General features: G+C 39.0%; 1 protein-coding gene across 10 annotated transcripts in view; it reads left to right on the forward strand.

Annotated features, from left to right (window-relative positions):
- The window catches only part of FHOD3 (formin homology 2 domain containing 3), a 378,395-nt gene that overhangs the window by 176,553 nt on the left and 180,021 nt on the right, over positions 1 to 21,821 (forward strand). For all 10 annotated transcript variants that reach the window (XM_064705593.1, XM_064705583.1, XM_064705585.1 and 7 more), the window contains exon 5: positions 10,026 to 10,131. In XM_064705593.1, coding sequence (XP_064561663.1) covers positions 10,026 to 10,131 — 106 coding nt within the window. The remainder of the gene's footprint in view (positions 1 to 10,025; positions 10,132 to 21,821) is intronic.

The raw sequence follows: 21,821 nt of genomic DNA on the forward strand, positions 1-21,821 counted from the left end.
CATCCTTAGGAGTGCAGAAGGAGTATTCTGTGTTTGCCTCATTGATCTCAAGGAAGGAGGCTGCTCCTTCCCCTCCTGCAAGCATGACTGATGACTCCTTAGGGTTTGAAGCTGTGTGACACTTGATTTAGGGGCTGCTGTCATCACTTGTGAGGAGGCTGCCTGCCACCTCTCCCCTTTAAGAGCCTCTTGGAAGGGTTCTTGTTTAAGTCATGAAAAAGAGAAACCTTAATTTCCTTCACAAATCAAATTCACCAGAGTTCTATGTAGTAGTTTACAGATCTGTTTAATCCTATTTTACAAAGGAGATGTCTCATTACTGTTTAGAGATTATAAATAAAATAGATATGACACATTAAATGTCAAAATGAGTTTCTCAGTTTCATTAGCTAGTAGAGTGCCTTCTTCGTGTCTAGACAATGTTACAGGCCAAGATCTAAACAGTGCTTAATGAGAGTAAAAACTGTGAACTGCTTACACCATAAAGATAGCCTAAAACTTGGGAACCCACCGGTATTCCTTCTCTAATCACTGTGAATGTTTGAATTGTAACAGGAAATGTTGTGTTTAGTATGATGCCCCTATCTACCTTAGCTTCCTCCAGTATATAATACAGTGCCTGGATGTTGCTTGATCTGTTGCTTATCTGCCATGAGGAATATACCTGGTAGAGTCTGCTCTAGGTAGGTGACTTTTCTAGGAAAAGGTGACTTTTCTAGGAATTTGTAATTCTGCTGTTAACTGGAAGATCAAACACAGTGTTGATATATCTGCTGTCTACGAAAGGTGAGAAAAAAAGAAATTCCATCCCCATCAAATCAGTGGCGTAAAATGTCTTCAGTTGCACTGCTATTTTTATCTGGTGGTTGAGTGTATATAGGGAGATAGACTGTGGTAAACAGAGATAGGTACAGCAGGGCTTTTTTTTTGTTCTTCTTCCACTAAATGCCATTAGAGGGGTGAGGTAACCAAAGATTTACTGCCTAATAATTGAATATCTCAATGTGAGACTAAGGTGTGACTTTTTTTTTTGCTTGCTTGCTTCTTGCACTCACAGGGGAAAGAAAAAGTTATGTGGGAAAAAAAAGATCTTCTAATTATCTGGGCCTTATTAACTGAATAAAATGAAATATTGAAAGCAGAAAGGTACTTACAAATTTTTCAACATGTTAAGTAGGAGCAGAGTTTCTTTTCTGTGTTCTTCCTTTCAACGTGTTTTAAGAATTGTAGCACAGTTCAGTTCCCTCTCAGTTTATTGTTCTGCACAACCCAAAAAGGCAGCCCAACATTTGCAGTAGTAGAACCTCATGATAGCTCTGGGCTTTTCTCAGGTGAACATGGCATTCATCCCAGGTACAAAGTTAAGTTCAGCGGGAGCACTAGAAGTAAACATTATATCATCACAGTAAGGTGGCTTTCCTACCCTCATCTGTTGCAGAAATCAGGCAGGTTATATAAAAGTAGTGAAGTTAAAGTCAGAAGAGGAAATGTTCAGAATAAAGGGGAAATAAGACTTTTTTGAAGAAGGTAGTGGTGGAGGTGAGGCAGGATCACAATAATTCAATCTTGGTTATTAAAGAAAGCAAACTTAAAGAACATAAGTGACATGGGAGCAACTTTGTTGTGCAGGCTAAGGACCCTTTCCTCTCTAAATTTTGTCCTTAATTAACATAAGACAACAGTAAATTTTTGGGGTTTTCAATTACATCCACTGAAGGAATTTTTGTTTTTTTCTTAGTTGTGCAGATCTCTATTTCCTTCCCTCCATGTTAGGCACCAATATGTGTGTTTTACTGACTTGTTATCTATCAGAAAAATGTAGACATAAAAGACTTTAGGCTGATTTTCTCCTTAGTCTAACCTAAATTTTGCCTCTTTCATTTTGTACCCATTACTCCTTGTCCTATCACTACAGTTCCTGATGAAGAATCCCTTTCTGACTTCCCTGTAGGCTCTCTTCAGATACTGGGAGGTTGCTATGAGGTCTCCATGGAACCTTCTCTCCTCCAGGCTGACCAGCCCCACCTCTCTTGGCCTGGTTTTGTAGGAACAGTGCTCCAGTCCTCTAATCGACTTCATGGCCCTCCTCTAGACTTGCTCCAACAGTTCCATGTTCTTCTTATGTTGGGGATACCAGAGCTGTGCACAGCACTCCAGGTTGGGTCTCAGCAGAGCAGAGCAGAGGGGTGGAATCACCTCCCACACCCTGCTGGCCACAATGCTTTGGATGCAGTCCAGGATACTTTTGGCATTCTGGACTGCAAGTGCACATGGCTGGCTCATGTTGAGTTTTTCATCAACCCAAGTATCCCCTACATTTTTCCTCCAGGTTTTCTCCACAGGGCTGCTATCAGTTGCTTCTCTGCTCCACCTGTAAATGTGTCTGCAATTGCCATTACCCAGGTCACTTTGTTGAACTCCATAAGGTTTGCATTGGCCTACCTCTCAATCCTGTCGGGTCCCTCTGGATGGCATCCAGAGGGATCTTCCTTCCAACAATAGAACTGGGGATAATTTTCATTGTTATCATCACCAGAAGCCATTGCATGCTGGCTAAGTATATTGCCTCACTGAAGGTAGGGGGCGATGGTAATTTCCATCCATGCTGTTGTAAAATGTTGCTCCATGTAAATAGATGAAAGAATAGGAAAAAAGGGAACAATGTAAAAATACTGATGTCTCTGTGTCATGCTATGGCCATGCTTCTACACAGATGTCCATGAAATGAGTTGGGAAGGTGTAAAGGCTGATGAACAGAAGAAAATTAGGAGTGGAGCCACAGCGTGGAGGAGCGTAGGGAAAAGTTTGGAGGGAAGAGGAATGGAAGCTTGGCAAAGCTGGTGAGGTCTGTAAAGTGGGTGAAGTGCATTTGCAATCAACAGGTAGAGCAAGGGGAAGGAGCTTCCATTGAGATACAAAACAGCTGCTTGGTCCTTGCCAACCCTTTACCACTTAAATGTTTCTACCTCATTTATTTCTAGCAGATGTGCAGTTTTGTGACATCCCAGTCCAGGGCAATCTTGTTCTTAAGGAGCTGTTTTTCTAGGTGTGGTTTTGGGAATTTGATGGAAAGAAGACAGCAGGTGAACCTGACAAGCGCCTATCTGGGGGTAGTTTCTGGGTTACCAAGTATCACAGAGTGAAAATACATGTCTGAGAGAAATGGACTCTTTGTCATAGCAGAGGACTCTCAGATCTGTGTTTGGTTCATCTTCTAGGAGTAATGTCCTAACAAAAAATAGAGCTGAGGTTTCATATTTAGTACAAGACTTGCCTACTCAACCACTGGCTCATCTAGTCCATACATAGAATTGTTTTGTAGCTTCGTAAATAATCGAGGTTGAAATGGGAGCTCAGTCTTGAGAGACTCTTTGGACTTCAGTTTATGGATGGATGTGTGTAGCTATTGTATGGATGTGTGTGTATATGTGCGTGTGTGTATGCTTTTGGAATGATTTCTTTCTAGATTTGTTTGCAGTAGATGACTTGGCTTTTAAACTGGACTGAAATAAACAGTGACAATTGAATTAGATAATATCAGGCACTTCTGGATTGGCAATCTAGCATTTTAATTATATCACTAATTTTGGAGTCCAAAGGACAGAACTATAGTTTGAAGTGTGGGAAAGCAACTATAAATTATATCTTGGCAATCTGTGCTCCTTCAATCACTTCCTGACTATGTTTACTCAGTTTCAAGCCAGAGTGAGTTATTCTAATGGCAAACATTGCAAGCCAATCTTGATCTGCAAAATGCAACCTGTCGTTTAGCCAATAAAAAAGCTGGACCATGGAAACATTTTGGGATTTCTGTTTCTAATAGAGCACGAAATAACTTTTATTACTACATCATTTTAGTCTTGTCAGTGGGAGTAATTATCTTGCTGGTAACTTCAGCAGATGTGATGCATACTGAAGGCAGGTAGCAATAGTTAAAAACATTATTGTGGAGGCTTAGTTGTGATATATTTCTAATGTAGTCACTGAGGTTTCAGAGGTAGGCACCCGAAAGGGTGGATGACAGGAATTGTGTGTTAGTTTTCCATTGCAGCTGGAATGGGGAATCATATGAACCTTTGAAATTGTACAGGGAGCCTGTGGATATGAAGGCTCTCAGGTCATGGAGGTGTGTTCTCATCTGTGCTGCCACATGGCTACTGCTGCCCAGGACAATCAAATTAGGAGCAAAGTATGGGGCTGGTTTGGGATTTATTTTTTGGGGGCATTTTTTTTTTATGTGAAGGTCTTCCTGATCCAGAGGAATACTTAGGAAAAAAAATCTATTTCTGTTCTCCTTGTACTATTAAGTTTAGGAAGGGCAGAACAAATACCTACTCATTGTTGATGCTGTTGCTAATAGAAGTCTGGGTTTTATCATTCTGCCTTTATGCACTCAGTAACAGAGAAAGATTTTGAAGTATATTGGGCAATTTTCCTTTATTTTACTTTCTTGTGGTGGAGTGCCAGATACATTGTCATTTGAGATTTATGCCAGCGAAAGCCTGCAGTCGTGCATGGTTTGCTCTTTGACCTGCCTCCTCCTTCCTCCCTTTCCTCACCAGTCAGCTGCTGTCCCTCTGCCGCTAATTTACATCCCCAAATGAATGAAACTTAATCCCTAAACCTTAATCCTCCTAAAACCAGCTGAACTTTGTGATCCTATCTTGACTTCGCAGGAGATTAAAAATAAAAAAGAGAGGGGGAGGTGGGGGCTACTTGAAAAAATGTGCTTTAACTTCTAAAGAGTGCAGCCATCTTTTATGTTTTTCAGAGGGCTAAAATGCACTGACATTTTATTGATGGATGTAGTTTTCCTTGTTATTTTATTTTTTTCATGTTGAGCTTAATCATTTGGGGTTTCTGTTTCACTTCTGTTTCCTTGCTGTGCAGTGTGAACTCTTGGCAGGGGAATCTGAGGAAGAGAGCTTTACAAGGAAACCTTGTTCTGACATAATAATGTGGACTAGGGACAGTGCACTCTGCCATGATACTGTTTCTTGTCCCAAAAAATTTCAGGCGGCAGAGGAGGTTGCTCCTCCTCTTTAAGTCAATATATATTTCTTTTCCTATGCATGGTGCCCAGTGAATTGACAATATTCATCTTACCTTTTCCCTAGGTGAATTATCATAGTGTTGGAATGTGAATGCAGTATATCTTTGTGAAGCTACAAGATTTGGTCTACAGACAAAACCAGAGCTGACCTGATAATCAGAGTTTAAATCTCTCTTAATAGGGATGTTGCAGAGTGACAGAGCCGAGAGGGAAGCTCGTCCTCTAGCAGACAGTGAAATGCATCAGCCACTGGAGCTGGTTTGAATGCAATCCCCTCTTGTAAACCCACAGGCAAGGCTTAGAGAGGAGATTCTCCTGTCTGTGACTGGTACTCTGTCTGCCTGTGCTGCTCTCACTTTTAGGCTTATTGCAGCAACTTCTGCGTTTTGGAAGGTTTGGTCAGTACAGAATGTGATTGCTGGCTCTCTCAGTAATGTGTCATGTGGAGAGCACAGACTGGGGAACCTGGAAACCATGGGAAACTCATGGTTTTCCTTCTTTAAAGAAATGAACATTATAAAATGTTCAGTCTTTAATTCTGTAACAAAAACAGGAGAGAATTGTACAAGATAGAATTAAATATGGGAATGCTTAAGCACACAGAAACAATGGGTTAGCTTGTTAAAGGGAGGGGGAAGCTCAAAACATAAAAATGAAATTCTTCTTGGTGAAAATCTTATAGACAAGCAACTTGTTTTGTTTTATGATTCCTTGGAAAGACAGTATTCTGCACAGCTGTTAGCCACGTAAGAAAGAAATACATATGTGCATATCCAAGTGTGAATATTCCTTACTAATCCAGTTTCCCCAAATACTTGGAATGAAGCTTTCAACAGTGCTTGTTAGATTAAAAAAAAAAAAAATCCCCTCAAGAAACTATGTTCCAAAACCTCAATTCTTATTAGGAAATGAAGCAACTTTCTTGTGGCATAAAAATAATGATGCTTTGGGTAAAAGCTTTCAACCATATGGCCCACAGAAATAGCAGGCTTCAAAAAACTTTATCTTAAACTGTACATAAACAGTTTATCTTTGCACATGGAAGCTGCACACCAGATAAAACAGGTTCTTGCAAAATGCCATTCCTTAGAAAAACATCTTCAGTCTCGATCTTCAGGTAAGACCGTGCACAACTGCATTATAAAATATATCAAATGGTACAAATGAGAGGGAAGGAAGGCCATGTTCCCTGCTTCTTCTGTCGGTGACACAGAAGCCTGTGGTACAGCCTGCTTGATCACAGGGTTTGTGGGGACTTTTTAGTTGCTAGGCTGAGTTATGGATATGAAAAAGTGTAGCTTGTACATTTTGTCAACCACACAAGCAAGTTTTAAAGTCACCACTTTGAGTATATTTAGTGTCTTTTCTGTTATACTTTGGATGAAAATGGACTTCTATTGCACAAACATACATTATCTTCTTTGAGAAGCCTAAAAAAGGAAGACATGATCTAATTGAAGTTGGTGAATAAATGAGCAAAATATATTTATCTGATGAGGCCAATGGTACCTTTTCATAAAGACTTTTAAGTAGCCAGCCTTTGTGTCAGCACACAATCTTTATGGTTGCAGGAGCTTAGCAGTAAGCTTAGACAGCTTTGCCTGTTTTGCTGCTTTTCTCATCAGTGCCTTAATGCCTGCTGATTAAGGGCTCATAAATCTTTGCAATATTAGCAGAGGAGTCCATTTCCATAGCAAATGGCAGCATTTCCCTGCCTCCTTCTAGCTGCTATCACACACCTGTGGCATGTACTTGTAAGTATCATTGTCACGCTCATGCCATATATTCTGAACAATGAATGCTCTCTTCCTGGTAACCTGAACCTCTTAACCACTGCTAGAGAGTAGCCTTTACTCTTGAGGTCACCTAACTTGGCAAGTCAGTGAGTTAATGGGTCTGAAAAGATTATCCTAGACCAAAATTGATGTAAACATTCTCCTTTCAATGTAGAACGCATGGGCTTGCATGCCTTTCATCTTTCACTGCACATTCCAGATGTTTGCTTCTTTCCTCTCATCGTATATACATGATGGGATAGATAATGTACTGAGCTGAGATTTATGTCTAAGGCATGATGTGTTTGTACTCTACTTCATTACACCTTCTTTTTCCCTTTTATTTGGGAAAGGAGAAGTATCCTAAAAGCCTTTTTTTAAATTCAGGTTTGATTTGTTTATTCAGTGCTTTCCAAAAGCAGTCTAGTTGGAGTTCCTCATCCCCTCTATTTCCTCTGCTGTTGCCCTGCAATACATCTCCTTTCAGTTTAGAGTGACTCTATGACTTGATTGCTTTGAAAAAGTTCCAGAAGACAGACCTCAACATTTGCTTTGAAAAGGTCCATATTAAAAAATAAATAATTAAATAACTAACTAGACAAATACATAAATACCATCAACATAAACCCAGACTTTTTCCTTGATTTATTTTGACAATCAAATGCTAATTTCTAATTTTTCCTCAGGTGATGCACTAATATGTATTCACTATTTAAGATTATGTGAAAACATTCTAAAGTTACAGTGGGTTTCAGTGTTGATCTTTCACTGAATGTCAGCAGCCCTTAATTGCTAAATGCAATTAAAAAAATTATTTTGTTTTTTGGGTTCAGTCTGGAAGACTCAAAGACTTAATTAATGTTAACTTCTCTGCTATATGGACTTTTTTTCCTTTGGTTCATCCAAGTGTCATTTATTTTTCCCAAACAGGCATTTTAGATCTATTAATAAAAGTCAGAATCTGCCATAGACCACAGTTATTCCTACTTTTTCCTGTTTTTCCAATGTTCTTTATTTCACTTTCTGTCAATCCAGAATAGATTCCTATTTTCCTCAATTCAAGGACTATGCAAACACACTTGATACAAAATGAAAATATATGCTCAAGTTTTTAAGAAAAGACATTTTAAGAAAAAGGAAATGTTTTTGAACTACGATAACATTACCATCCAGAAAAGAATTGTGATTATTTCACTCAATAATTATATATGTTTTATATATTTATATATATATATATCTATTTAAGAGAAACATATATATATTTTTTCTCTTACATTAGACAGTTTGTTGCCATTACATATAGCCTTAGTTTACCTGAAACCTTAATATACTTTACATTAAGGTTAGGAGACTGCATAGATATGTTTCCTCTCTTGAGTTTGAAGAGAAACTGGATTCAAAATTCTTAAAGAAGAAGAAATTATTCAGGTATTTTGAGTTAAAAACACCATCTAGCCAAGGGGTACTTGGGAGGGAGCCCTCTCCTGGTGGTGAAAATGAATAGAGGAAATTTGTCTTCGTGAAATTGTGGGCTTGCATCTGTAGTGCCTTGGTCTGACATGTGAGTTTGTAAACTTCTTAGCTTTCTGGAAAATACTATTAAGGCTTATATCTAGCTACTGGGAAAAATAATAGCACTCCTAAAAGATAAAACATTGAGACTAAGTAATAAAAAGAATTTTTAGCTCAAGGGTGCACATGCCGGGGTGAATTTTATCTTATGTATTTTGGGCTTTTACATCCTTTCACCAAGACATGGGGTATGATTGCATGCTTCCACTTTGTGTACTTTTGTACTTTATTTAAAGAATAAATCACCTTTATCATGTGATAAATTTGTATATCTGTACATGACTTTATAAGATTTTTCAAATTGTTTTAACAAATTTGACAATCTAAAACATGAAATATATTTTTCTCATAATTTCTAAAATTCTCACAAACTGATAGATCACTTTCCAGTTATTAATAACCCCTTTGGTCAGACTGTAGGAATTATGTAAATTATCTCTGGTGAGAGAAGGAAATTCATAGTAAACAAACCATCCAGCTGAAGGAAACTAGCAGTAAGGGAATTGTCTCACTAAAAAGGGGCTTGATTATTTGGTTTCTCTTGGCAGTTTGCTAAGTCTTTGCCATGAATTCAAAAATCACTCAGCAAATTTGCTGGACAGATCTTGGGTCCTTGGAGCTGCATTATTGGAAGGCTGGGATTTGTCTGTTAGGCTTTTATGTATGAAAGCATAAATTAAGATTATTTAAAAGAAGGCAGTGGGCAACTGGGATTGTCTGCAGAGTAATTCTCTCCCATTAATACCTTTAATTGGCTTTGTGCCTAATTTGCATGGCTAATTCATTAAGGGCTGTTTAATCCAGCTCTTAGTAGCTTCTTCTTTGTCTGCATGAGCCTTCTGTAAGAGCAGACAAGCTTTAGATGTGGTGCTCTGTAGTCCCTTGACACAGTAGTTTTGCATGTAAGGCTCAGGGAACCCCTCCACTCCCTGGTGGCACTGTGTTATGGGATCATTCTGCTACCCTGAGCAAAGACATGGTGATGAAAAAATAGGGAGCCACTTTAGCATGCATAAACTCCTGTGAAATGTTGTATTTGCTGTTTTCCATCACAGTGTAGGCATATTGTCTACTAATGCTTTTATCTTTAACGCTGTACTTTCCCATTCTAAATAGAATTAATTAATATTATGTTAAGGTAATAAATATAATATTACATTGCAATAAAACCAGTTTTAAAGATTTGCTTTAAACTAACACAGCTAAAATACTGAAACTGGAATTATGCTAAGGAATAGAGATGCTGTTGTCTTGTTGATCCTGACACTTTAGGGCTTTTATGATATTTGTTTATGTGGTATGATGAGAGATTTAGTATTGTGGAGAATGTCTGGAAGCCTTCAATGAATAAAAGGAAAAGTCATATTTTGCTGATTTTAATTTTCTGTAGTTGACTGAAAGGTTAAAGCATGATTTTCTTGCTTTGCACTGATATATTTCATTCTGATTTTAAAACTCAAAATTTTGCTTTTGGTCCTCTTGGTAACAATTTTCATATCAACTTGCTTACAACATGTGAAACATAAAATCAGTGTTGCAGGCATGCATTTGTTTTTTACATTATGATATAATCAGTTTCTTTGTCTTTCAAAAATCTAATTCAGCTTTTCTTTCTCCTGTGGCAGGATGACAAGGACTTGGTTCATGAGTTTGTTGTTGCTGAAGGTCTGACTTGCTTAATCAAAGTGGGAGCAGAAGCTGACCAGAATTATCAGAACTACATCCTGAGAGGTAAAGGAAATGCATCCAAAAGTTGGTTTTATTGCTTGGAAGCTCTCACAGGTCTGCAGCAACTTGCTGTGTAAAGTGTCTTTGAACTTGCTTCTGTTTGGTCCTGATTCTTTCACGTTATGCACAAAGCTAAGGGAAGATTAATGCTCACCACTGAGCAGAATGAACTGGAATAGTTGGAATTGTAATATTCTCCCCATTGTTCACCTTTTCTTGTAGATTACACTGCAGATCTCTAATTCTAGGAAAGAAAAGGCATTCTAAAGCCTTTACTGGATAACTGTGTCAGAGGGCGCAGAACAAAGTGGAGTGTGGAGTGTGGTCATCTTTTACAAAGGAGCTGCTGTGAACAGGTTGGGCTGTTCAGAACAGGAGGAGTTCTGTGAGCTGTGTTTCTCTCCTTTCTTGCAGTGATGAGTGGATGTTGACCTCCAAAGCAGCATGGAGGGTTTTCTCCACGCTGCTTAGACAGTTGAAAAGTACCGGGGAAACAGAGAGGGGCAGTACCTAGACTGCTCCATCACCCGGTCGGGAGATGTGTTTTCTTATTTTCTTATTTCTTCTCTTTTCCTTGTGGTGCAGCAGAATGCAGCATCATTAGTATATTTGGGTATCATCCAGTATTTATGGAATAGACTAGGGGAAAGTCATACCTTAAGGGGTCAGTTGGCTGGAAACCATTTTAAGCTATCTGGCATTTTGGAGTTAAACAGTTAATGAGAGGTTAATGTTCTCTTCTTTGGGCTTAAAAGATAACTGGCAAAGGTGGGGTTTGGAGCGGGATTTGGAAAAAGGTGTGCTATGTGATTAGAAAGCTGATTTCCTCTGTTGCGGGGCAAATGGATGCATGTGTTTTTCATCTAGCCAAGGAACCTGGGCTGTAAGTTTGGAGAGTTTCTTCAGTATTTGAGGGGACAACAGTCACTGCAAGGGATTTTTGCTGCTGGATGATCTCATAGTAAATGGAGGCTGATTACAAATACATAGTTGTGGTAGATTGCTCATTTGAGTTTTCTTAGACTGATGTATATAGCTGCATTTAAAAATGTCACTTTGAGGTATTTAACTGCTAAAACCCAAACTACAAATTGAGGAGCAAAAAAAACCCTCAAAAAGCAACAAAAATAAGTAGAAGGATTTTGTATGAACCAGAAATGCTGAATTATGGAAAGCAGGGATTCAAATAGTAAGTGGAGCTTCATGCAAAGACGTTGAAGATAAGACCAGGCTTGGAGGTGTAAAAGAAACAAACCAGTACTACAGGAATTATGTTCCATGTCAGTGGTTGTGCAGTCACATAAAAGTACTTGAATAGAAGACAAGGACACAGAAACATGTGCATTTAGAAGTTTCTGGGAGAAAACTGGCCATAGATGATCTTGGAAAATTCAGACTGGAAGCAAAATAAAAGTGCTGTATGGGACATTCTGGCCCTCAGTCTAGGAGCTTTCCCATTCTCCTTCCCTTCCCTACACTAATACATTCAGCATTCTAGGAGATCTAATGCTCTCTTTCTTGTGGTGGCTTTCAAGAGCCTGGTTTCCATGATCTAAAATGAGAAATTTTTACGTGAATCCAATGAATGATAAAACAGAGACTTAGTGTCAATGTCCATGGCATCATACAAATGCAACTGCAAACTCACCTTGTTGCATTGTAATTAACAAGTGATTACAGCTTATTCAAAATGAATGTAACAAAGCAACATTAACAACAAAAACTAACTATGTAGAAGTATGTCATAAAGGTAAAAACATTCTTTTAAGAAAATGCTTTTAGGGATTGGTAGCTTCTGAAATAATGTATTTTTTCCCTACATTGCTGCTGTGTGAAGCTGAGGTTTCTCTCTGGGTAGTGTATCCTAGTATCCTTTACAATAATACAATTTTTTCTGTGTGATGTGGGCTTCATTTCAGTTTTGGTCTTGATTGTCTTTCAGGAATTTCAAAGGTTGTTACAACTCCAAAATTATGTCAGGTGGTTTGCAGTTCCAGGAGGCATCATGTACTTTCTGAGTAGGTCTCCATGTGCAATGAGATAATGATAGATTTGGAAGTATGGTATAGCCAAACAATCTTGTCTGGATTCACTGAGGAGGGTGCTGAAAAGAAGCATTAAATACACCATGTAAGAGTGTTTCTGGTATATTATTTCTGGAAGATCATAGTGATTGGTTATGTTGTTTCGTTGTTTTTTGGTTGGGTTTTTTGTTTGTGTGTTTGGGGTTTTTTTGTTTGTTTTTTTTTGTTTTTTTTTTTGGTGGCAGTTGTGTGTACCTATTGCAGTGCTGCATTTTACAAAACCTGGAGAAGTGGTAAATAGGTGAATAAATTTTACTGAAGGTACATCATTGTTAGCACATAGATGGGTCCTGTAAGCTCTAAGATTAGTGTTACATAGTGGAGATTTGAGAAGTAAAAAGTAGTCTTTTTTTAGAGATTTTTTGCCTTCCTGCTCTGTTGTCCTTGTTCTGCAGACCCTTTTGGAGTGGAATATTCTTCTTATTTTCATTGCATTTAGCCTAAATCATTAATAGATGGGATTTCTCCTAAGTTCCATATTCTGGCATTTCTCCAGCACCTTTGGTGTCATTCACTCTTTTCCTGTGGCAATTCTAACTCAGCCACTTGTGACAGTAAGTGGCAGCCTTAGGCACAGCATAACCTTGTTTGCTTGGAGGACTCACCTACATGAGACTGTTCATCATCTTTACTGAGCAATTTCCCAGTGTTTCATATCAACTTGTTTGCCTGCACTCATCAAGAAATGGCTATGTACCTTGGAGTGAAAATAGGCTGGAAATACACGTGTGCTTAAGGGCTGTAGGTGTAGCTGCTTCAACTCCAGGTACAAGGTACAAGTTGGTTCTTGAGGATATTATTTTCCTTTTTCCAAAAGGCTGCATTGTTTCACTCTAATGTTCCCTGGTTATGAATTTCTGCTTGGGGGTTTTGACTTGGTTCAAGTCAGACTGAGCTGCCAAAAATGATTAAATATGAGTCATGAAAATTTTAGTTACTTTGGTGGGTGAGTGTAGAGAAGGTAAGGGGATTTTGCATACTGTGTTGAGAAATACAGACAGTTTATTGTTGAATACTAAGGAAGAACTGTTTATTTCTGCTCAAGTCCCTGAACTAGGGCTATTTGGCTGTATCTTTCCCAAAGGATTCCCTTCTGTCAGCACATAACCTATAGACTGGAAGCCAACAGTAGCCAGGCTTCTCTCGAGGGTTTCTTTTTAAAAAAAGACTGGCTTAGAAAACAGCTTTTGATCCTCCTTATTTAACAGTTCTTAAAATGAAATTTATTCTCCAATGTTCCTTTTAATTATTATGGCCATCTAAAGAAACCGTGTTTTGAGGGACTTCCCCCCCATGGAAACAGGCTTGTTTCCCTTTTGTTCTTTCTTCCCACTTCCATTTTTTCCACAAAGATGAAGAACTTCATTGGATAGCACTGAAGTTAAAATTTTCTGTCCCAGTTACAAGATTGCAGTATGCTGGATGTTACCTAAATATTCAAAACCAGATAAGAATGGGTTAAAGGTAATGAAAATATCCATTACTGATTAGGATTAATATAAACCTTACTGTAATTTTGAAGAATCTTTGGATATAATTTTGAGAGCATCTGTTCCTTGCACAGAATAAGAAAGCAACACATGAAATGCCGTGGTAGCCATGTTTTCTGATAGTTTGGCCAGTCTGTTGGGAAGGTGAGGAAAAAAAAAAAGCAGCTTGTGCAGACCAAGGCTTGATTCTCTTCAAGATATACTTAATAAGTAAGCAATGAGGTTCAGGGACGGCTTTGCTGGCCCTGTGATGTAAGTTCTGCCTGGTGGAGTCCTGTGCTGTCTGTCCCTCAGATCTAATGAGAAGGCCGTCAAAAGATCATGCAGACTCATTTGTAGGGTCTGATTGGGTACCCGGGTCCATATATGGCTGCTTATGAGAAGTCTCCATAATTAGATGAAAGCTAGATATTGTTCTTGTGGTCTGAAAGCACAAGCCAAGTGTTCAGTCTGAGCAGGCAAAGGCCTTCACCTTGCTTCAAGGTCTAAGGAACTAAGGCTGAGGAAAAAAATAGGACAGCAGTCACAGCAGACTGGTGGTACAGTCCTCATACTAGACTATGCTTGAATCAAATTCAGCTTTTGGATGCAGCTCTCTGATTTAGTGAGAGCTGTGTGCTTATATGGAGAATAAGAATTTGAGTATCAAGTCTAGATGAGAGATGGTTTCAATTTTGTTGGGCAGTTTTGAATTTCTAGTGCAGGGTTTTTTTAAAAAGAAGAAATAAAGTGCTTGGAGGAGCCTAGGAGTTATGATTTGAGGTAATATTTGTGCTTTAAGTTAACCACTCTCCTGTAAATCCCTAAACCATTACTGTGATCTAAAATTTAAGATAATTAGAATCCTAAAACATTTAGGTTGAAAAAGGCCCTCAATATCACTGAGTTCAGCCATTAACCTAACATTGCCAAATCCACCATGAAACCATGGCCCTAAGCACCATGTCTGCACATCCTTTAAGTATCTCCAAGGGCAGTATAGTCAAAACTTCAATAATTTAGACTTAATTCACTAATCTGGGCAGAACACTAGGTTGCAGTAGACCATTTTCCTGTCACAGACTCTCTGCACTTCTGATAAAGTGTTGAAGTCCTGTGTGTTTCTACAGATATTGGTGCAAGCACAGAAGATATTGGTGATGGACCTGGGTAAGGGATTTGACATACTCTGAGGGACAGTGACATACCAGTTAAGAGGATTAAAGGTTTATAAATTCATGCACAAAGTCAACAGCATCTTCAGTCTGATAGAACAGCACCGTTACTATTATGATATGCCCTACAGTTTTTTCGTTGTAAATAGTAGTTTATTTTGGAATTGCATTTGTACAAGCATACTTTTATCTTCATGCTGATAGCATGAGTATGCAATAATGCTCTTTTTTCCCTTTTTTTTTTTCTGTGTTTTGCAAGACTTTTGGGGGCTTCTAAGTAGTTTTATGAGGAGCTTTTACCAGAAAAGTTCTATATGAGTCCTAAAATGTAAATAAAAAAGAACTGAGTGTCTTAAAACACTAAAATCACATGTGAAGCATAATTCCAAGGCACATTTTGATCTTCGTTACATGCTTAAATTATGATGGATCCATTAAAACATTTTCCTTCAGTTTTCCTGATAGTTGCAATTGGCACAGATATGAACTGCCAGCGATGGAGAAGTTCCCAAGAGGAGCTGTGACTTCCAAAGGTAGAGCAATGAGAACTGAGGAGCCTGAAACTTTCCAATCCCCCACTGAGGCATAAGAATGGGGCAATATTTTGATTCCTCACCTGTCTACCTGGTAAAGGGAGCCAACCTTTGCAATGGATGGATGAAGAGAGAAAGTGTAGCTGCATCACAGTAGTTACCCTTTTAGTAACCTCAGCTCCCTACTGCAGTGAGGTGATTCTAAATTTGTATTTTGCATGTGCTTTTAATTATGCAGTACAATGCAGCTGACAAAAATAAAAAATGGAAAGAAATTACTGTAAGAGCTACTAGGTTGTAAAACAGAAAGTGACTTTGCTGTTGGAATTAGGAGATGCTGAGCTCTTTGACAGGGTGGCTGGACATGCACAGGAGCCACGAGAGTCAGTCAGAACCACAGATGGATGCCCAGGCAGGGGTTCAGGTTTTCCAAACTAACAGCAAGCAGCTCAAACACTGACATGTACCAAAGCCACCAACAGTTATGCCTATTTATAAAGCCAGAGACATGCAATCCCACCTGCATGCCAAGTTTGGAACCAAGGGCTGTGCTGCATATTCTGGGAAATCAGATTAAATTCCTGAAACGAGTCAGTGTTGGTGGATAAAAGACCATCTGGTTACTGTCTGTCACCAGGACACCATGTGTGCCCGAGGATGTCAAGGAGCTAGAGGAAGTTGAAGGTGAGGATGAGGTTTTGCAAGCAGGCAGTGGAAGCTGCTGCTGATAACCCTTTCATTCTGAAAGCCAGGCATGAATTTATCAGCAAGCTGGTGGTATTTCTGCATTGAGCCAACTGCTACTAGGAATGCTTGGGGTTGTAAGTGTGCTCTCTGTAACACGGGGATGATCTGCTTCCAGGAATTGGCTGGCTGTTTTTATCAAAAAGACCCCTCATTATTTACAAGGACATGAATGTTTCCAATGCTCTTGAACTTTCCTCCCTCAGCCTGATAAATTATGGGGCTTTTGCATTAAAGGTTAGGTATTACAAAGCATTTAGCATAGAGAAGCATGTTCTTCTGCAGTAAATGTCTATATGGGAAGCAGGGGTTGTGTAAATAACAAAGAAAATAGAAATAAAGTCTGTGAGAGGCTATTTCTATCCTAAATAGACATGTCTTGCTGGTTGGTACTGCAGCAATAAAACAGATGGTAGTAATGTAAGTTTAGTAGGGAACAGGGAGCTAATACTCAATACTCCATATCTTTGCAATATTCTTGTTTTAGTGTGAACTGGAGAACTGTTTAAAGTTTTTCAGCTGTAGAAAAGTATCCCAGTCCCAAGTAAACAGGAATAGACAGCACTTGATTAGGCTTACCTTTGTATTTCTTTCTCTTAGCCTTCAGTGTGAAGGTATCCTTATGCAACTGTGAAGATCCTATATATGTCTCTACATATCCAAGTTGTTTTCTTATGTGCGGTATAGGATGTAAATTTCTCACTCTATCTCCAAGTACCTGCTGTAAGAGCCTGAGCTTTAAAGACAAACTGAGTGTCTGTAGCTTGATTACTTGGGAGTGTTTCTTCTGAGAGATTTGCTGGCACAGTCTCCCAGTAAATTCAGTTCTTTGGCCTTTCAGAAATCTTATCAGAATTGGACACTTGTCCTGTGGGCATTTCAAAATTCATGTCCTTCAATTTTATGCTGGACATCAAACCACAGTTCCTGTGGAACTATACCAACAGATGACAACTCTACCTGGAAGTTGTTATGCCCACATAGTACAGGGCAGCTCCACATGGAGGTACAACTTAGGTTTCCTACCACCATTCCAAAAAAATCTGCGAAATATAAGACACCAAACCAAGCCCTGTGTGAGCAAATCAGTCGCAGATTACTGTGTCTGGGCTAACAAGACCTGTTACTGAGCAGCACTGCTGAGCTGAGTTACAGCCTGGCAGGGATGCAGCCATGCTATCTCCCTTTGTGAAATGGACTACACTGCCAGTTTTCCATCAGCAAATGTTATAGGTACCACTTCTTGTAGTTCAGATGAAAAGTAGCAGTCCCAGAAAAATCAGACCCATATATCTGATGGATCAGTAATTCTTTCTGTTACATGTGCAGAAACCTCAAGATGTGCCTCTTCTTGAAAAGCCATGAAATGAAAAAAAATACAAATAGATTTGGCATCCCGATTCATGAACCCTTTAGATTAGAAATAATGATGTCAAGATGCTCTTTGTTATACCAGGAACTATCTCCATGATTAATAATATGAACAATAAACCTCCTTGTTTCAGTAGGTGAATCCTCTTTCACTTCTGCAAATATCTCTTTAAGACTAAATGCATTTATGTGTACAGGGGTAGTTGGGAGAGCTTGACATTGGAAGCCATGCAGTTTGAAAAGAGGGAAAACATCCTCTCTCCTTTCCACTCTATACTTCTAGCGTTTCCCTTCTTCATTTCTCATCGGCATATTTTAAAATTATGTTTATTAAACTTGTTCTATACATGCATTACACTGAGTTCCCTACTGAGTACAACCTTAGGCATTTCCTTAGTTGTTGGAGCAAGCACTGCACTCTCCTTTGTCCTCCTCCTCCCTCCCTTCTCCCAGGATGTGATTGTTATGCATGATCCATCTGGAAGCAGGGCCACATAGTCCTCACACAGAGTATACAGTACAAGTCCTCCCAGTCTGGGTTGGGAATTGGCATCAAAGCAAATTTGAGTTCAAAAGTTTAACCATCCTATAGTAATTTACACATCTACAAAAAAAACCTGAGCTATTCCTTGCACTGTGCATTATATGAAATGGCCTTTTATGCTGGGACTGCTGATGACGAGGATATAGGGTCTACATGGAATTCAGTAATAACACCACCCTAAAATTATGGATTTCCCTTTTTTTTTAAAGCTGACAGGGGCTGGGAGCCTTTCAGATGCTTTCTGTCTCTATGAAAATGAATCTTAGGTTCTGGGTAATATTTTTATGCCTTGGGAAATTCTCATGAAATGTGACACCTCAGACTATGCAGACTCCATGTAAAATGAGGAACTGAATATGAAAAATGCACATCCTGAACTACTGAGCAAAGACTAAGTACTTGGGAAGTACTCCCAGAGGCCTTTAAAGCCATTGTGGATATTTTATGCTTTAACTACTCAAACTTCATGAACAAGCCTTGAAAACAATGTACTGATTCCAACTGGTTGTGAGCATATCACAGAGTGTTTCTGCCTTTTTGTCGTAATACTGTAGCCCAAAAGTAGAGAAGGAGAAAATGTGTAGAAAAGTAAAGACATTCATAAGCCAGCACAAATATGAATAATTACACAAAGTAAATGGCTGCTGGTAATTTCAGTATAAATTATTTGCATTGAATATATGCACATAAAACATGTTAAAATATCATTGGGAAATAGAGTTTGATTATTCTCATTTTGACATTAGAGACTTTCACAGCTATTTGAGATGGTAGTCACTAGAGTGCCACACAGAGTGCTCCATCCTGATACATAATCAAGGAAAATTAAAGAATTTAAATGAGAATTAGAAGAGGTGGAGTCAAATTTGTAAGATAATTGAGAGGTTCTGGCTGCTATTCCATGAAGGTGATTATTGTGTGATATAAGGACCTGACAAAAATGAAGTTCTTCAGATATCTTCAGAGTTAATTTCCATATCCAGTTACATTATTTTAAGTCACATATTAGCTCTGTGTGTCTGGAATCCTTGCAAATGTGCATGAGTATGGATTTCTATCAATCATGTTCTCATAGGTGCAATCAGGAAGCTGGACCAGTGAGCTGTAAACTCTTAAAACACTTATTTTCATTACTGTTAGGCAGTGACCTGCTTTTAAGTCTATGATCACTACTGCATCAAATACCAAGAAACTGTAGATGATTGAAGAACTTAAAAGCTAAGCCATGGGACTTGCATGTATTAGCATGGTATTAATTATTAACTGATTGGAAGTGCTGTGCTCATACGTAGCTGTCTGAGAAAAACTGTAGAATGCTTGTAGACTGATAGCAGTGAAGGATAATCTTAGTGAGCACATGGGAGCAATAATGTTTCTGCAGTGGAGGGTTTCTGCTTGCCTGTTCTTCTGTGCAGCCCAAAGGAGCATGAATGGAGCAGCATGTGCCCCTCAGGAAAGCAGAACTAACAAATAAATACATGGGTTGAATGAGAAAGAGTGAAACTTTTTGCTGCTTTGTAGTGAAGAGTAAGAACCAGCTCACCTTCTGCCAGCCTTCTACTTCCTATCCTCCTCCTCTGCCATCTCCACCTCCTTCCATACACAGGACAGGAGACACTGAGGGTGCACTGGAGTGAGGAGAGTAGAGTGGGGGCTGACATCCCCCCATGCCCCACGTGTGTGTGAAGCTGTCAGTGGATGCACAGGCAGGGGCTGAGCAGACTGGGTAAGGCAGCAAATTCAAGGTGCCATTTAAAGCCAGATAGGATATTGTCTTCCTTTTGCAAGCTAGAGGCAGAAGAGTTGTACTTGGAGCTCCCTGCCTGTAGTGTGGAGAAGCAGAGGTTCATCACATTCCTACAGTTTTACAAAAAGTGGGGTTTGGTACAATATTTATTAATTGTGACATGATTTCTGTCTCTCCATATTGCCTGACAATAAGGATTTTTTTTCTGTTTTCAGTGTGTGAAGCATTTCCAGCTTTTTCCATTTAAATTCTTGGCACTAAAGCTGGTGGTGTCATGCCAAAAGAGAAGACTATGCCTACCTCCTGCACTCAAACAAGAAAGGATCACTGGCCTGCACTAGCTGCTAAAAATACAGTTCCTCTGCTGTTCAGGGTGTGTCTTTCAGTAATTTATTGCTTTGAGGTTTCTTCCCAGTCAGTTTAGTGAAGAGAATTTACTGATGTAGGTGCTATGTAAAATAAGCTTTTTTTTTTTCCTTTGCCTCTTTAATTTGTTTACAGTTAGAAAACAAATATTCTTCTGTCCTCTGAACTTATAAGTGCTTTGGGTTCCCTGAAGTTGAGAAACACTAAAAATACTGTTGTGTGCTGTGAGGAGTGCCATCAAATGGTCTTGGCTTGAGTCACTGAAGTGCTACACAGGATATGCTGTGTCTGTTATGTGTTTTAAGTAGGTTTATTTCAATGACAGGTGGGGTCTTGAAGAACTTCTGCCAATACTGGGCAATATCCTGTTTCCTCTTACTTAACCTTCCTCTTCAATATGTTATCACCAGCATAGACAAGGCTCTCAACTCCCTCTTGCTTTCTCTGTCCCTTCCCATCCCCCCTGCAATTCCCTTCTTCAGAGACACCTCTGTGATTTATAAACTTATGCCCCAAACTGGCTTTGGGTGCAGCAAGGTTGCACAGCACTTACTCCTGATGAGCATTGAGTCTCTGTAGTGACAAAGGTCCTGTCTGCAGACCAAGATCCCAGGTGTTCCCAGTCTCACTACTCTTCCCTGGCATGCAGGGAGCAGTCTTAGGAGCAGACACTGTTTTTCACTCAGGCAAAATCCACTCACTGGGCATAAATTCTGGTTTTAAATCTTCTAAACATGGTTTCTGCATTCCCAAAATTCGGTAGTGGGTCACCATGAGCTCGCTTTAGTATTTGGGTGAATGTCAATAATGGAAATATTGACTGTATTGTGTATAAACTATATATATTGGTTGATAAAGATATTTTTTATATTTGCTTGTGATAAATGTTTTTGGGTTTTTGGTTTTTTTTTCCTAAGATGATTATGGACAAATGCACTAAGAATACTGTTAAGGTTGATAAACAAAACTCTTGAAAATTAAAAATACTTGTCTGAGCTTTCTTTGCAGACATGCCTGCCCCCTTTGTGTGGCAGTTGATTCAGCTTTTGATGGCACAGAGCTTTTGCCCTCAGCTTCTCTGCTTCAGCCAAGGAGCACCATCACACCTGTGCACTTACTGAACACCTTTTAAATAGCTCCTCTTATCAGCACTCCTTCCCCAGGCTTTTCAATTATTTCATGCTATGCGAACTCTCTTATAAAATGTTTGTTTTCCTCATGCATGATTCTGTGTTCTGTCACTAGATGTTATCCAAGAGCTCAAAGGGCAGCATTATCTTTGTGTGGCAGATAAGGAAATGAGGCACTTGAAAACACATTCTGAATTCAGACTGAGTTATGGTTTGGAGCTTGTCCTTGGGCTGGTTTTTCAAAGTTGATGTGGTATTTTCTGTTTATTCCTTTTTTTATTGTTACTCTTATCACTTCTTTTCCTATTCAGACCCTTTTCCAGTCTGTCCTAATTCTTTTTCTTGGATCTGTTTCTATTTCATGCTTTTCACATCACCTTCCTTTAACCTCCATCAGTCTGACAGTTTATTTGCATCATCAATCCATTCAACAATATTCATAAATTAATTTACATTATTTTCTTCACCAGTTTAAGTTGTTTTAAAAGCCTTTTCTTCCTTTCACATCTTTCTACCTCTGCACTGTCTGT

Source organism: Zonotrichia leucophrys, chromosome 2 (genome assembly GCF_028769735.1).
Source record: "Zonotrichia leucophrys gambelii isolate GWCS_2022_RI chromosome 2, RI_Zleu_2.0, whole genome shotgun sequence".
In the NCBI taxonomy this organism is placed as follows: domain Eukaryota; kingdom Metazoa; phylum Chordata; class Aves; order Passeriformes; family Passerellidae; genus Zonotrichia; species Zonotrichia leucophrys.